The sequence below is a fragment of the Alligator sinensis genome, unplaced genomic scaffold (genome assembly GCF_000455745.1).
Source record: "Alligator sinensis unplaced genomic scaffold, ASM45574v1 scaffold512_1, whole genome shotgun sequence".
Lineage (NCBI taxonomy): Eukaryota > Metazoa > Chordata > Crocodylia > Alligatoridae > Alligator > Alligator sinensis.
The window spans coordinates 1769901-1782584 of NW_005842063.1; the positions used below are offsets into that span (position 1 = coordinate 1769901).

At 45.4% G+C, this 12684-nt stretch overlaps 1 protein-coding gene across 25 annotated transcripts in view; it reads left to right on the forward strand.

Moving 5' to 3' along the window:
* Nucleotides 1-11810, forward strand: part of EIF4G3 (eukaryotic translation initiation factor 4 gamma 3) — a 172118-nt gene extending 160308 nt beyond the window's left edge. For 22 of the 25 annotated variants that reach the window (XM_025203628.1, XM_025203621.1, XM_025203615.1 and 19 more), the window contains 8 exons: nucleotides 316-488; nucleotides 892-1017; nucleotides 1856-1937; nucleotides 4567-4665; nucleotides 5685-5831; nucleotides 7325-7406; nucleotides 9406-9552; nucleotides 11231-11810. In XM_025203628.1, the coding sequence (XP_025059413.1) occupies nucleotides 316-488; nucleotides 892-1017; nucleotides 1856-1937; nucleotides 4567-4665; nucleotides 5685-5831; nucleotides 7325-7406; nucleotides 9406-9552; nucleotides 11231-11412 (1038 nt within the window). In that variant the 3' untranslated portion in view covers nucleotides 11413-11810. Of the gene's footprint in view, nucleotides 1-315; nucleotides 489-891; nucleotides 1018-1855; nucleotides 1938-2342; nucleotides 2582-4566; nucleotides 4666-5684; nucleotides 5832-7324; nucleotides 7407-9405; nucleotides 9553-11230 lie in introns of those variants that run through there. The other 3 variants (XR_003093961.1, XR_003093962.1, XR_003093963.1) reach the window with 3 other exon arrangements.
* Nucleotides 11811-12684: the final 874 nt, after the last annotated feature.

The window sequence follows — 12684 nt, forward strand, 5'->3', positions numbered from 1 at the left end:
GCCCTCAAAGTGTGGTCATTTATTTTAAAAGTCTGCACATCGCAACTGCTGACGTTCTCAATATCTAATTCTTAATTTTGCTTCCTACTAAGTTTTGAGTTTCAATGGTGGTTTTTTGGCCAGAGATGAATGATTCATCCTTGCCTTTCAGTTTCAGTAAGTGCGTATCAAAATAATGACAAAAGTTTTATCAAAAGAATCTGTTGACCTGAAGCAGTGTCTGACAGGCTTTTGTTCAGTGCAGAGCGTCTTCCAGCTTTGCCTGCCCGCTTGTCTCCCCGGGCTCAGAGACGTGACCCTCTGTTGTTTGAACAGGAAGCAATGCAGTGCGTGGAGGAGCTGAATGCGCAGAATCTGCTGCCTGTTTTTGTGCGAGTCGGAGTGGAGTCTACCCTGGAGCGGAGTCAGATCACCAGGGATCACATGGGCCAGTTACTACATCAGTTGGTGCAGTCAGGAAAGCTAAGCAAGCAGGACTTCTTCAAGGGGTTGGTATTTTGCCACATGCACGTCTAAATCCCTGATGTTTTTCTTTGGTGTTAATTTGAAACACGTGCTCCTTTTGCTGCGAGATACTTGCTTCTCAGCTTCTTCTAAAAGCAACAGCATCTACTAAACTGTATACCTTGTTGAGGGCATTCACCTTCCAGGGCGTCCAAGAGCAGGACCATATCGGAAGTATCCTTTGTTGTGAAAGAGAAATTATCTATATTAGCCATGGGGGGGACCCGTGCATTAGATGGCACTAGTCGACTTCATGCTATTGGGAATTTCTGCTACAAATCGAAAGGATTTACCCCAGTACTGATTTACTTTAGAGAAGAAGAAAAGAGTCTCCAAGATTGGATTTGGGTTTAACACCTGGCATATTATTTTGTCTGTTTTCTAAAGCTTTTCAGATACCTTGGAGATGGCAGATGATATGGCCATTGACATACCCCACATTTGGTTGTACCTAGCTGAATTGGTGACCCCCATGTTAAAAGAAGGAGGAATCTCTATGAGAGAACTTATAACGTAAGCACGTCTATTTTTCTGCTAGTAACAGTCGAGCCTAACAATCTGCCTGATTGTACCACCGTCTTTCAGCAGGCTAGACAGGACTAAAGTACGAAACTGTATTTGATGGCTGCTACAACACCCGCCAAGTTTTGTTCTAAAAAATAAAACGTGCGTTGACATGGAGCTGTGGTTGTGGGGAGCTCACTGCTGTGTAGTCACTATTTCTGTGCTTATGTTCTGTTTTAAGTTAATTTTATCCCCCAGCCATGGTCAGCCCCTGATTCTTAATAGATAAATTGCAAACAACCACGCGTTGTAAGACGAGAGTTATTAACAGAAAATGAGGCCCTAATTGTTTAAAAGAATCTGAATTTCGTCTTAGTTTTTGAAGGTGCAGTTTTTCACCCAGGAACTGTTTCGTCCCCTAAACATCTGTTCCATTGATGTTAACCGTGACCACAAAACTGCACCCACAAAAATGGAAAGAGTTTTCCAAAGTCACCTCACTTCCACATTACTGTCGTCATCGTTTAACATTTATATTATGGCAGCATGTAAAAGTCCACCAGGCTGGTGCCCTTTTCTTGCAGGTGCTCTAGTTACCTACAGGAAGTGGCCGTCCCTGCCCCAAAAACACATATGGTTGGAAAGGTCTTGCAATAAGCAGAAAGTCCTAGATAGAAATAAGGTACAGAAGCATCTTAATTAGTCTTCTTGTGGCTGGTATTTCAGTCCCAGTTTTTCTAGGTTGTAGTCTGACCTCAGCACAGTTCTGCATCACTGAAGTCCGTGGGAACTTGAACAATGACAACAAAAGAGTATAAGAAAAATATTTCTTTCTCTTTTCTTCTAGAGAATTTAGCAAACCTTTACTTCCTGTGGGAAGAGCTGGGGTCTTGCTTTCTGAGATATTGCACCTTCTATGCAAACAAATGGTAAGTAGCCAAATGTGTAGTTTGTGCTGGATAAAGCAAAACCATGCTCCTGAATGAAGGGCGTTTGCTCACATTTCCCATGTGAAGATGTTCAGAGATGGACACATGAGTCCGGATAACATAAGAACCCACCACTGCACCCCAAACTTCAGACCAAACCTTACAGCGGGGGCGGGCAATTATTTCGGGTGGAGGGCCGCTTACTGAGTTTTGGCAAGCCATCGAGGGCTGCATGACAGGCAGCCAGGGACAGATAAATATTAATTTTCTAAATTTTTTAGGGGCCCCGCAGGCCAGATAGAATGGCCTGGCGGGCCGCATCCGGGCTGCATTTTGCCCACCCCTGCCTTTTGAGGTTCCAAAAAGCTGGGTTAACTTTGTTCTCATCCCTTTTCCCTTTTGCAGGTACCTTTGCCACCTGGCTTCTTCCAGAAGCTAGAGTGTTGAAATACTGCAAGAGGGACGTTCTCAAGGTATTTCTGGGCTGACCAGAAGCAGGAAGTACTGGAAATCTTGCAAGAGACCCCGTTCTTGCAGATCAGAAGTTATGAGAGTTCGGATAAGATTCAGATGGCCGTTCAGACTTCTGGGTGCTTATCCAAACTATAGACCTACAATCTCTCAAGATTCACCCATCGCTAGGGGTAGTGACACCTATTTACCATGGAACTTCTAGAGCTCTCTTACTTACTTCACGGTGTACCCAGGGAGCGTGGTGGTTTACCTGTAACTCTGAATCTTTTTGGTTTTTAATTTTATTTTAAAAGTCCAGCTAACTAATGCACTCTGAGCACTCTCTAACTCGACCCTACGGAATCCCTCACCTCTCTTTAAAGCATGCATTCAGATGAGGCAGGTTGTTCCAGAAACCTTTCCATAGACCAGTTCCTTAATGTGGATGAAAACGTGTGTTTTATTAGTAAAAATGAGTATTCTGCTCATTTAGACTGAAGGTTGCCATTTTGTTTGTCATTTTGTAAACTGGGAGAGGACTCACGATCCTGTGGACAGGGCACAGGGCCGCGGTCAGAAAACTTGGGCTCTGTTTCTGGCTCCGTCTCATCTTCTGACGTGACTTAAGAAGTCACGTAGGCCAGAATTTGCAGACCTGGGTGTGTACAGTTAGATGTTGGTATATATATTAATCATCCAAAACGGAGGTCTGATTCTGAAAATATGCTAAGAACACACAGCTTCCAGAGCCTCTGTCATCTCCCTGTGAAAATCAGGCACTTTTATCAAGGTGTCTGGGCGTTGTGAAGCCAAATTCATTAATGTTAGCAAATCCAGAGAGCCTTGGATGGGCGGCTTTGAGGAAGAGATACCATATTTTCCTGCATACCGCACCCCTCCAAAGCAGGCATGCACTTTGGTTTTGGAAGGCAGAATGTAGAGAAAAGAGATTTTTTCCAGAGTCGTGGCCGACTGCGCGACATAAAGTTAGTCCTCCTGGAACACAGTGTGTCCTGGAAGTGTGGCCCCCAGGAGACACTCTGGGTGCGGCATCAGGAACTGCCTGGTGTGACAGGACAGCAACAAGCTGAGGCCCCGGACCCCTGCGAGGGTAATAGCAAGACTATTCCTTCTTTACTGTAACTCGTTCTCTTTATAAGCTCCTGTAAATAGCAGCGTTGTTTCCACGCCACAAGCCTCATCGGGATACTACAGACTGCAGGCCACAGCCCGCGTGCCCTGAGCCAGCTCCAGTGCAGCTTCAGGCACAAACTGCAGTGGGAGGGTGGACTTTACATAGGACTTTGTCTCTTGCTTGCTGGGACCAGAGGGAAGCAGCAGCCCTTGGGAGCATACGGACACTGCACTCTATTCCACCCTGCTGTTCCAGCAAAGAAAAAATCCTCTTCCCTATTTAAGACAAATTTGGGGGGCTGATGCAAGGAGAAAGGTGTAGATTCACAGATTCTAGGGTCAGAAGGGACCTCAGCAGATCATCGAGTCCAACCCCCTGCCTGGGCAGGAAAGAGCGTAGTATCAGAGTAAATACAATAATTACTACTACAGTTATCATCGTTAGCATTAGCACTAATATCAGCTGGCATATCAAAACTGGGGATTTCTGAAAGGGCAGGTATGAAGTCTAGTAGGTGCACGTGGTTTTTATGACACGTAGAAAATGTCCGCACATTTTGCAAATGACTTTTCTAAAATGATATGCTCCAGTTGTATTAATTTAGAGGGGTAGAAGGAAAAGTGATTTCTCTGGAGTCAGAGGGCAAAGGAGTAGCAGAACCCCAAAGTAGACTCCAAGTCATCTGACCTTCAGTTCTGTATCTTCTGTTCTTGTGCCGTGCTCTGTCTGTTGGTCCCTTTATTGTAATGTAGATCATCTTTGGTTAAACATACTGAAAACTCCATGTTCGTTCAGCTGCATTTACACATGGCATTAGGGTGTTTTGAACACCCTGCACATTTACACGTGCCTGTAAAAGGTAGGGTATTGTTAACGCCCCTGCATGGGCTTCCAGACGCCTTTTGGGTACGGATAGGCAACCTGTTGTGAGGCAGAACAATTATGTATTTCTATTCATGCAGCTGCGCCACTCCAGCCTGTTTTAAACTTGTGCGGTTTCTCTCCAGTTTTAAAAACTGAACCAACTGCTTTGTATTGTAGAGCCATAAGAAAGTGGGAGCCTTATGGAGGGAGGCTGGCCTCAGTTGGAAGGACTATTTACCAGAAGGGGAGGACGTACACACCTTTCTCATGGAGCAGGTAAATTAGGAGCAGTCTCCACTCAGACACAGCTCTGTGTGCTGCCTTTGTATAAGACGCGCCTGGCAGGGGATGGGTTTGGTCTGCTGATTTCTGGCACGTGGTCATACTCGTGCAGTTCTTTCCTATCCTGACATGTCATCAGAGAGAAAAATGAAGATGAAGTACTTTGCTCATTCGGATTAGATTTAGATTAGATTAACACCTTTGTCTGGGATTTCAGAAAGGAAAGGAAGCATCCTCTAATGTCCCAAGTGCAGTGTCTGCTGATTTGCGACCAGCTGGCTTATGTCTTTGAAAAGGAGTTGCAGGCATGATATTGAGGCGATGAGAAGACAGAGTGGACAGTTCAACTGAGGATTAAACTCTGTGAAGGGAGCGGAATAAATCACGAGGGTGACTTAACCTCCCGCTTTGAGTTTTGGTTCCATTGGGCTGTGCACGCCGAGCCGAGTCCCCAGTTGATGGAGGCTCCCGCGGGAATGCCTGGCCGTGGTGCTGGCGGTGACGCAGGTGGCACTCTTCCTTCGAGTCATTGCAGGGACACTCCTTCGATTCTGCTTTGTGCAGGGACTGAAATATAGAACCGAGAGCTGGGAACTAGTGATCATCGTAGGTCTTGCGCGTGGTTTGCCAGAGCAGGGTGTTAGTTTCTGCTGCCTGAAGGGATTCCGGCTCTGGTAATTGCATTTGAGCTCCATGTGGTTCCAGTTGAACAGTGTACGCTGCTTCACTTGATGGGCTAAAGTATTGTCAAGTGTTGGATATCTTTCCCTTCGGGTGGCTGCATTTCTTTGCTAGATGAATTCATGTGCATAGCTTGCATGTCGCTGTGACTCGTGAGTTGCTTTATGATTCTTTGGAATGAAAGAAAATGTGTAAACCATTGCAAGAACTCGTGTTCATTTGTAAATACCGTAAAACAGAGTAAAATGCAGCTTGTTCTTTTGCTTTCAGCTTGATACAATGTAGAAAAGTATTTTGAATAGCTTCTCATTATACAACATCTCCTGTTGCAGAAGTTGGACTTCACAGAGTCCGACTGTTCCAGTTCCTCAGAAGCACTTTCAGAGAAAGATCTCTCTGCTGAAGAGCTAAACAAACAGCTAGAGAAACTCATTATTGAGGACAAGACGAACGATGAACAGATCTTTGACTGGGTAGAGGTATAAAGACCATTTTCACCCTCCCTGCTCACACTGTATTGACCATCTTTGGGAACACGATCACACCCTCCAGAGTCAGCTCCACATGTTGGCACACCTTCCTGTTTTTCCCCTGTGTACCCAGCCACTGTATTTAGACACTTTCACAAAGCAACTCCTCTAGGTTGCACAGTTTTCAGTCTTCATGGAACTAGACAGATGTTTGGATTCACTGTATGTTCATCTCTGGATGGGGTGCAGAGCAGTTGTGTTGGTGCCCGCTTCCAAGCTTTCAGTTCAGAAGACTGCGTTACGTTTCGGTGATGCACCCACCGCTGGCCTGACATCTTAAACGCTTTCCTAGTAGGAGCTTTGTAACAGTAAGATGCAGCATGGTTTGGCACAGCCAAAGATCATAGATAAAAAGGTTAATTTGTTCCAGTCCCACGCTACCCAGAAGACACCAAGATAGTTTTGGCTGTAAAGCCAACATTCGCAGAGCAACAATAATCATAATTTGTAAAGAGAAAATGTAAAGAAATCTGCAAAAAAAATTTGACCTGTTATTTGCTAATTGCCTGTTAAATGCATAGTTTTTCACCCTGAAAACCATTTTTTCCCAAGAAGCAGTGCCACACTAAAACCAGACACACCGTTCTAGTCTCTTCCCCAGCTCGGGGGTAAAACGGGATGGTGGTTCTTTGTGACGCAGCCCCTGCATAGCCCCAACACAAGCCCAGTGTTTGAGGACCATGCCACATGGAACGCCTCCCAAGCTGTTAGCAGTAGCGGACCTGTGTGTCTGACCCACGTTCTGGACCCAGGAGTGTGAACGCCCCGTTCTCCTGCTGCTCGCAGGTCTGCTCAAGCTCTGGGTGCATCCAGCAAACCAGAATCGGTCCTGTTTCTGAAATGATGCAGAATCAGGTTTATCCTGGTCAGTGTTTGCAGCTAAGCTTTCACCAGCACTTTTTTGGCTGCACCTGTTGGTGTCCCCAGAAATGCGTCATTTTTCTCCTGTTTTAAAGTAAGCACCATCTAGTGCAGTAAAACCTAGGAGCAGGTCAGTCCTGGTCCTGGCCCTGTCCTGGGCTCTCTGTTATTAGCCATTCTGTGAGCTCCTGTCTGTGTGATGAGGATAAGATTCTCCTTGCATGGGAATTATGTAGGTTCATTGGTCACGAAATACGCAGCACTTTAGAAAACATGAAGTGTTGAATTTGTACTAAGTATTGTTATTACTTCAGAATGCGTCTGGCAGAATGACTAGTGGATGGGCATCGTTCAGACATTGTACCGTGCTCACAAGAGCTCTGTCGGTGTATGTTGACATAGCAAAGCTATTTTCAAGAGGTTTAAGGGGAAGATTAATTCTCTTACGTGGGGGATGAATTGGATTCCTACTGCAGCACATTTTGCTGAATTTGTGCTCGGTGCCAGATTCAGCCGTGGATTTTGGAAACGCTGGTGTGCACAAGTGTGCATTTAACTGGTCCGTTTGCTCTTGGTTTCAGGCTAATCTAGATGAAAGCCAGATGAGTTCACCTACATTCCTTAGAGCTTTAATGACAGCAGTTTGTAAAGCAGCTATTATAGGTAAGTAACTGTCAAGGTAACCGCTAGACAAAACATCAAATATGGGAAGAATTAATTTGGAGATGTTTATGTTTTAGTAGCTTATTTTTTCCCTTTAAAGCTGATTTTCAAAACCAGATGCACATTAAGGTTTTGGTCCCAAGTTGCAGAATTTGAGATATTGATACCACTGGCAGGTGCCAGACGGCAGCAGGGCATGGCAGTTCCTTCAGCGCAGATCTGCCAGGACCCCTCGCATCCTGCCTGCAGTGCCCCTGGCCTCTCGAGAATACACTGCCACTTGCATCGAATTGCAGTTTGTTAATTTTCCAGGCTTAACTGACAGCTATTTTCCACCCCTGCCACGCTGAGCGTGCAGACCTATTGTATCTTCTCAGATGCCCACACACGAGCTGGAACCATGGGTTATAATGGAAAAGAAATCATCTCGTCTGTCGAGTACTAGCAGGGGTTTTATATCTGAAGGAAATCTTTTCTTTGGAAAGGCCACTTAAAGCAATTATTTGAATATGCATTAAGCACGAACTTCCCCACGGTAATGGCAGTCAGTTATAACTGCAAGGGAAGTGTGGGCTCTGGAGTAAGAAAATGAGAACATCAGACCCTCCGGGGTGTTTTCGTTAAGTGCTGCTGGCCAGTGAAAACATCTGGTCAGTCCCTTCAATCTCTGTAATTTTACTACTGGCATCTGGCAAGACAAAAAAAAAGCGCTCATAAAATTCCCGTTTGTGCTTCCAGCTGTACGAGTGACAGCCACGTTCACGAGGCAGCAGGATTTGGTCCCTGGTCTCATTCTGTAGATACGGCTTTTGCTTTTAGTTTTCTTTGTTTTCTTTTCAAGCAGCCCTGCCTTTTCTCCTGTATAGTGGATGTGAAATCTTTGCTGAGGCTTCCAGGGATCTGCAGAGCAGGAAGACTGCAGAGTTTTTCCTTCAAAGTGTGAGGCTAGAGAAAAAGAAAGTGGTGTGGTCTCAATACTGTAGTGACCCCCCCTTAAGGAACAGGGACCGTGTGAGTGTAGCAGCTGCCGTGTTCCAGGGTCAGGGACGGAAATGCCCACGTGGCCTCAGAGCTTTAAAAAACCGTTCTCTTTTTTTAAAGCATCTGCTCTAGGAAGGAGTACAACTGGATTTCTTCTCTCTGTGGAATGGATTTGAGAGGGAGGAAAAATCCAGAGCTCCTTTTTCCCTGGGAGAGTAAATCTTTTTGGTGCCACCTAGCGTTAAAGTTCACATGCGGCAAGATCTTAGTATGGATACGCTGGTTGCTGCTCGGCCTGTGCTCTGCAGAAATCAGTAATGTCTTCTGTTACCATTTTCTGGACTACCTCTGTCTATTTTTTATTTCATTGTTTTACCAAGGTAAAGCTCTCTAAATTGTGCTCTCAGGGGATGCTGCCTGAAAGCGGCCGAGTGTTTTTTCTATATTGTAGGGTGTTTCAGCTTTGTCCTCTCTTTTGTGGCTATGGCATTTGAGGATTGGAGTGGACAATTTTTAGGACTCTTTGCATAAGTAGCTGCCTGCAAAGTCCTTTTTGTGGATGTCTTAACCAATTGTTATATACTTAGATCTTTTTTTAACTTTTGATTCTGGTTTCGATTCCTGTGTTTGCTGTTGAAAGAACAGGTGTTTGTAGTGATTTCTGGAAACCTCATAGCAAAAAGTAACGAGTTCAGCACCGGCCTCTCTCTCTTCTTAAGAGGTTTGAGTCTTCAAATGCTTGTACAAGAGTTAGCTAAGGTGATCGCAGTTTTGTTGCACATACACAAAATCTGGGTAGGGGTCTGGCAGAACAAATGACTTGGTCTCTGAAGGTGTTCTTTGGATTTGGGGACTTCCAAGAAACAGCGTACACGATCCTGTTGGGGAGAGAGCCCGTGTTCAGAGACCACCTAGCTTCCATTTCCCATCTAGCGTCCTGAATAAATAAAGATGACGGAAAACCTGCCCCTTGCCTCGCATCCACCAAAGGTAACTCTAGTTCTTCTCTTTTCTCTAGCGGACTCGTCTAGCTTCCGTGTGGACACTGCTGTTATCAAACAGAGAGTGCCGATCTTACTCAAGTACCTAGACTCAGATACAGAGAAGGAACTACAAGCACTTTATGCACTACAAGCATCAATAGTAAAACTTGATCAACCTCCTAGTAAGTATTTTCTGTGTCGGGGATTTGAAAAATGATTATGCGGCATGAGAGGGAAAGTTGCCAGGTGTACACCTAGGGCTCAGATAGAGCATGATAGAGGTTATGTTCTTCCCGAACAGGGAATTGAACCATTTGGGTTGGTCTTAAGGGATGGGGGCAAGTAGCCAGTCTGGTGATATCAGAGATGTTATAGCACCTGGTTACCCACTTCATGACTTGAGAGCGAGGCTGTCCCCCAAGCTCCTGGCTGAAGGAGATGGTCTCTGGCTGCTCCCATTATAAGCACTCAGTGAGAGAGTGTAAGAAACATCCGTGATGTGGAGTGAGAGAAAACTAAAGTCCTGTGCTTACACCTAAGATGCCCAGCCAGTTGTGGAGTGTGACGGCTCCCTTAACTGTCAGTGCATTTATACATTGTGCCATAGAGGTATACAGGATCTTGGACTGAGTGGGACAGATTGCCAGTCCTGTCTGAAATACATGACAGTTCAAAGACAGCGCAGAACGCGGCCTTTTATGGCTGTGCCATTCAGGTATTTTGCAGAGAAACTGGAACGGTGAGGGAGTCTCAGAGAGGAATGGGGCAGAGCAAGACCGAACATCCCAGTGCCTTTCATTTCTCTCAGTGCTCGTGCCAGTATTGGTAGCCATCGCTCTAGCCATGTAGGCGATGAACAGGGTACGCTCAAACCCTGCAGTAGGTGCCTGTGTTGCAGCGCACAGCTGGTTGATGGTGTCGGCATTGTAAGACTAGTGAAACGAGGAGGCTCAGGGTGGATCACCCATGGAAGCATGCTGGTGCCTTTCAGTGCAGTACGTCACAGCACGTTCTGTGGGCGCTGAGGTACATGGCTGCCCCACATGCTATTGGCTTGCCAGTCATCCAGAAATGTATGGCCTGGCTGTAAAGGTCGGGGCGGCAGCCACAGCAAAGGGGGCTGCTCAGGGCCCATTCCCAGCAGTGCAGGTGTCTCTCTCCCACCTCCTGCAGGAGGAGGAGTGCTCAGGAGGCTGCTCGTGAGGGAGCACACCGTGATTTGGCAGAGGAGAGACATTGCTCAGGGAGATGCCGCCCTTCCTCTCCTGCTTCTTGCACTGAGGGGAAGTTCAGTTGGGGGAGAGCAGCTGGCACCCGGCGCAGTTTCTAGGGACATAGGCAGGGGATTACTGGCTGAGGGAGGTGGATGGGTTGTCTCCCTCTGGGCTCAGCTGTGGATGTTCCTGGGCCCAGGGAGGCTTCAGCTCTCACTGCTAGAGGATGGGTTTTGCTTTACAAAACTGCGACAGAACACGGGTGCGACCGAACGCTGTGAATCGCTGTGTTGAATGATACTGAGAATTTTTAAAAGCCCCTGGCTTCTGGGGACGTGGGGGAGGGCATCAAAGCACGTCTGTGATAATGAACTACACAAATCAAGTATTTTTGTCCCTTATGTAAAAAAGTTTGGTTGTCCATCCAAAGTTTGCAGATTATCAGTTTTAAAAAAAAATGGTTCTTGGTATGGCAGGGGGCGGGCACAAACAGTCAGGACACAACTGCTATCAGTAGAGATTCCCTAGACTTGCTTCCTCACTTTTCATCTCAAAGGCCCCTTTATTGAGAGACTGGTAATTATCCATCTCTTTCCTTGGCTTCCAGCTACTGTGCGCTACTAAATGGATGTTGTCCCCCTTGCAGATTTGTTGCGGATGTTTTTCGATTGCCTGTATGACGAGGAGGTAATATCAGAGGATGCCTTCTACAAGTGGGAAAGCAGCAAGGACCCGGCGGAGCAGAACGGGAAAGGAGTAGCACTGAAATCAGTCACTGCGTTCTTCACGTGGTTACGGGAGGCGGAAGAGGAATCAGAGGATAATTAAAACTTAAAATACAGAAAACAAAGCAAACAAAGAAACAATTTAAGTATTTTTTTAAAAAGTTTCACGTCTTCGCCAATCACAGTGCAGCAAGGCCAATTCTCGCGCAGAACCCCCCCCTTCCCCCACACATGCACGAGTGGGAGAGGAAACAATAGATAAACACAAAGGTGATCATGGAGGAAATAAGGTACTTGAAAAAAAATAAGTAAACTTCAAACCTGAGGGTGGGAGCACTAAACCAAAACACATGTATTATTTATAGAAAATATTTTGTTTTAATCTTTTTTTTTTTTTTCCTTTCCTTTTTAAGCAAGGACTCATACTTAAAAAACAGATCTGTTTAGCAAAAATTAAAAAAAAAAACAGTTGAAAACTTTTAATTTATTATTTTAAGAACTGCAAATGCCAGTGTAATTTTTAAATTTGCAGTTTCTGTAAACAAATTGTATAATAGAAGAAAAAAAGCAGAAAAATAAATGTCCCTCCCCTTCAGATGCACCTCAGTTTTGTTTCAAAGCATGGTAGATAGACAAAACTTTCCAGGGGGTTTGGGGTGAGCTAGGTGAGGAAGAGATCCAATTTTTTTTTTAATTGTCATCAGATTTTTCTGCCTGCCTCTCCGCTTGCTTCAGAAATTAAAAAGAAAAAATAGTAATCAAACGTACATAACTTTGGAACAGGAGGAAATGCATTTGAGAAAACCGCTGTGGACCAGAGTGCTCCGAAAAATAACTCGTTCAAAACAGTGCTACCCTGGGGAAAAAAAAGTACTAGTGATACTTTCAGAACCTTTAGATCAACTTTAAGGCTTGTAAATACATAGAACAAATATTTAAAAAACGAAAGAAATTGACTCAATACTATTTCTTTTCACTTTCAAAATATAAAGAACAAAATAAAGACAAACATTGCAAGTTTAAAGAAAGTAACGCGACTTCTCCTTTTGACAGCTCTGAATGTGCACCGGCCCTGAGCGGGGCTGGCTTCGGCGCAGTGTAGATTCTGGATCCTGGTCCGCGTACATCCCGCGTGTGTCTGTATGTGTGTCTACCAAAAGAGGGGGAGAGCATTTGCCGTAACTAGGGGCCTGCTGCCTGAGAAACCTTTTCATGGCAATGAGCAGCTAGCAAACGTAGGTCTGCCTGGTTTCAAATGCACCAGCGTTAGGCTGGGAGATGACCCGTGGGGCATTCATTAGCGCTCCTGGCTCAGTTGTGCAGCTGTGTGACCGCAGCGTGTCCTGCGACTTGGGAACGCTGGCATTTTCTGGTG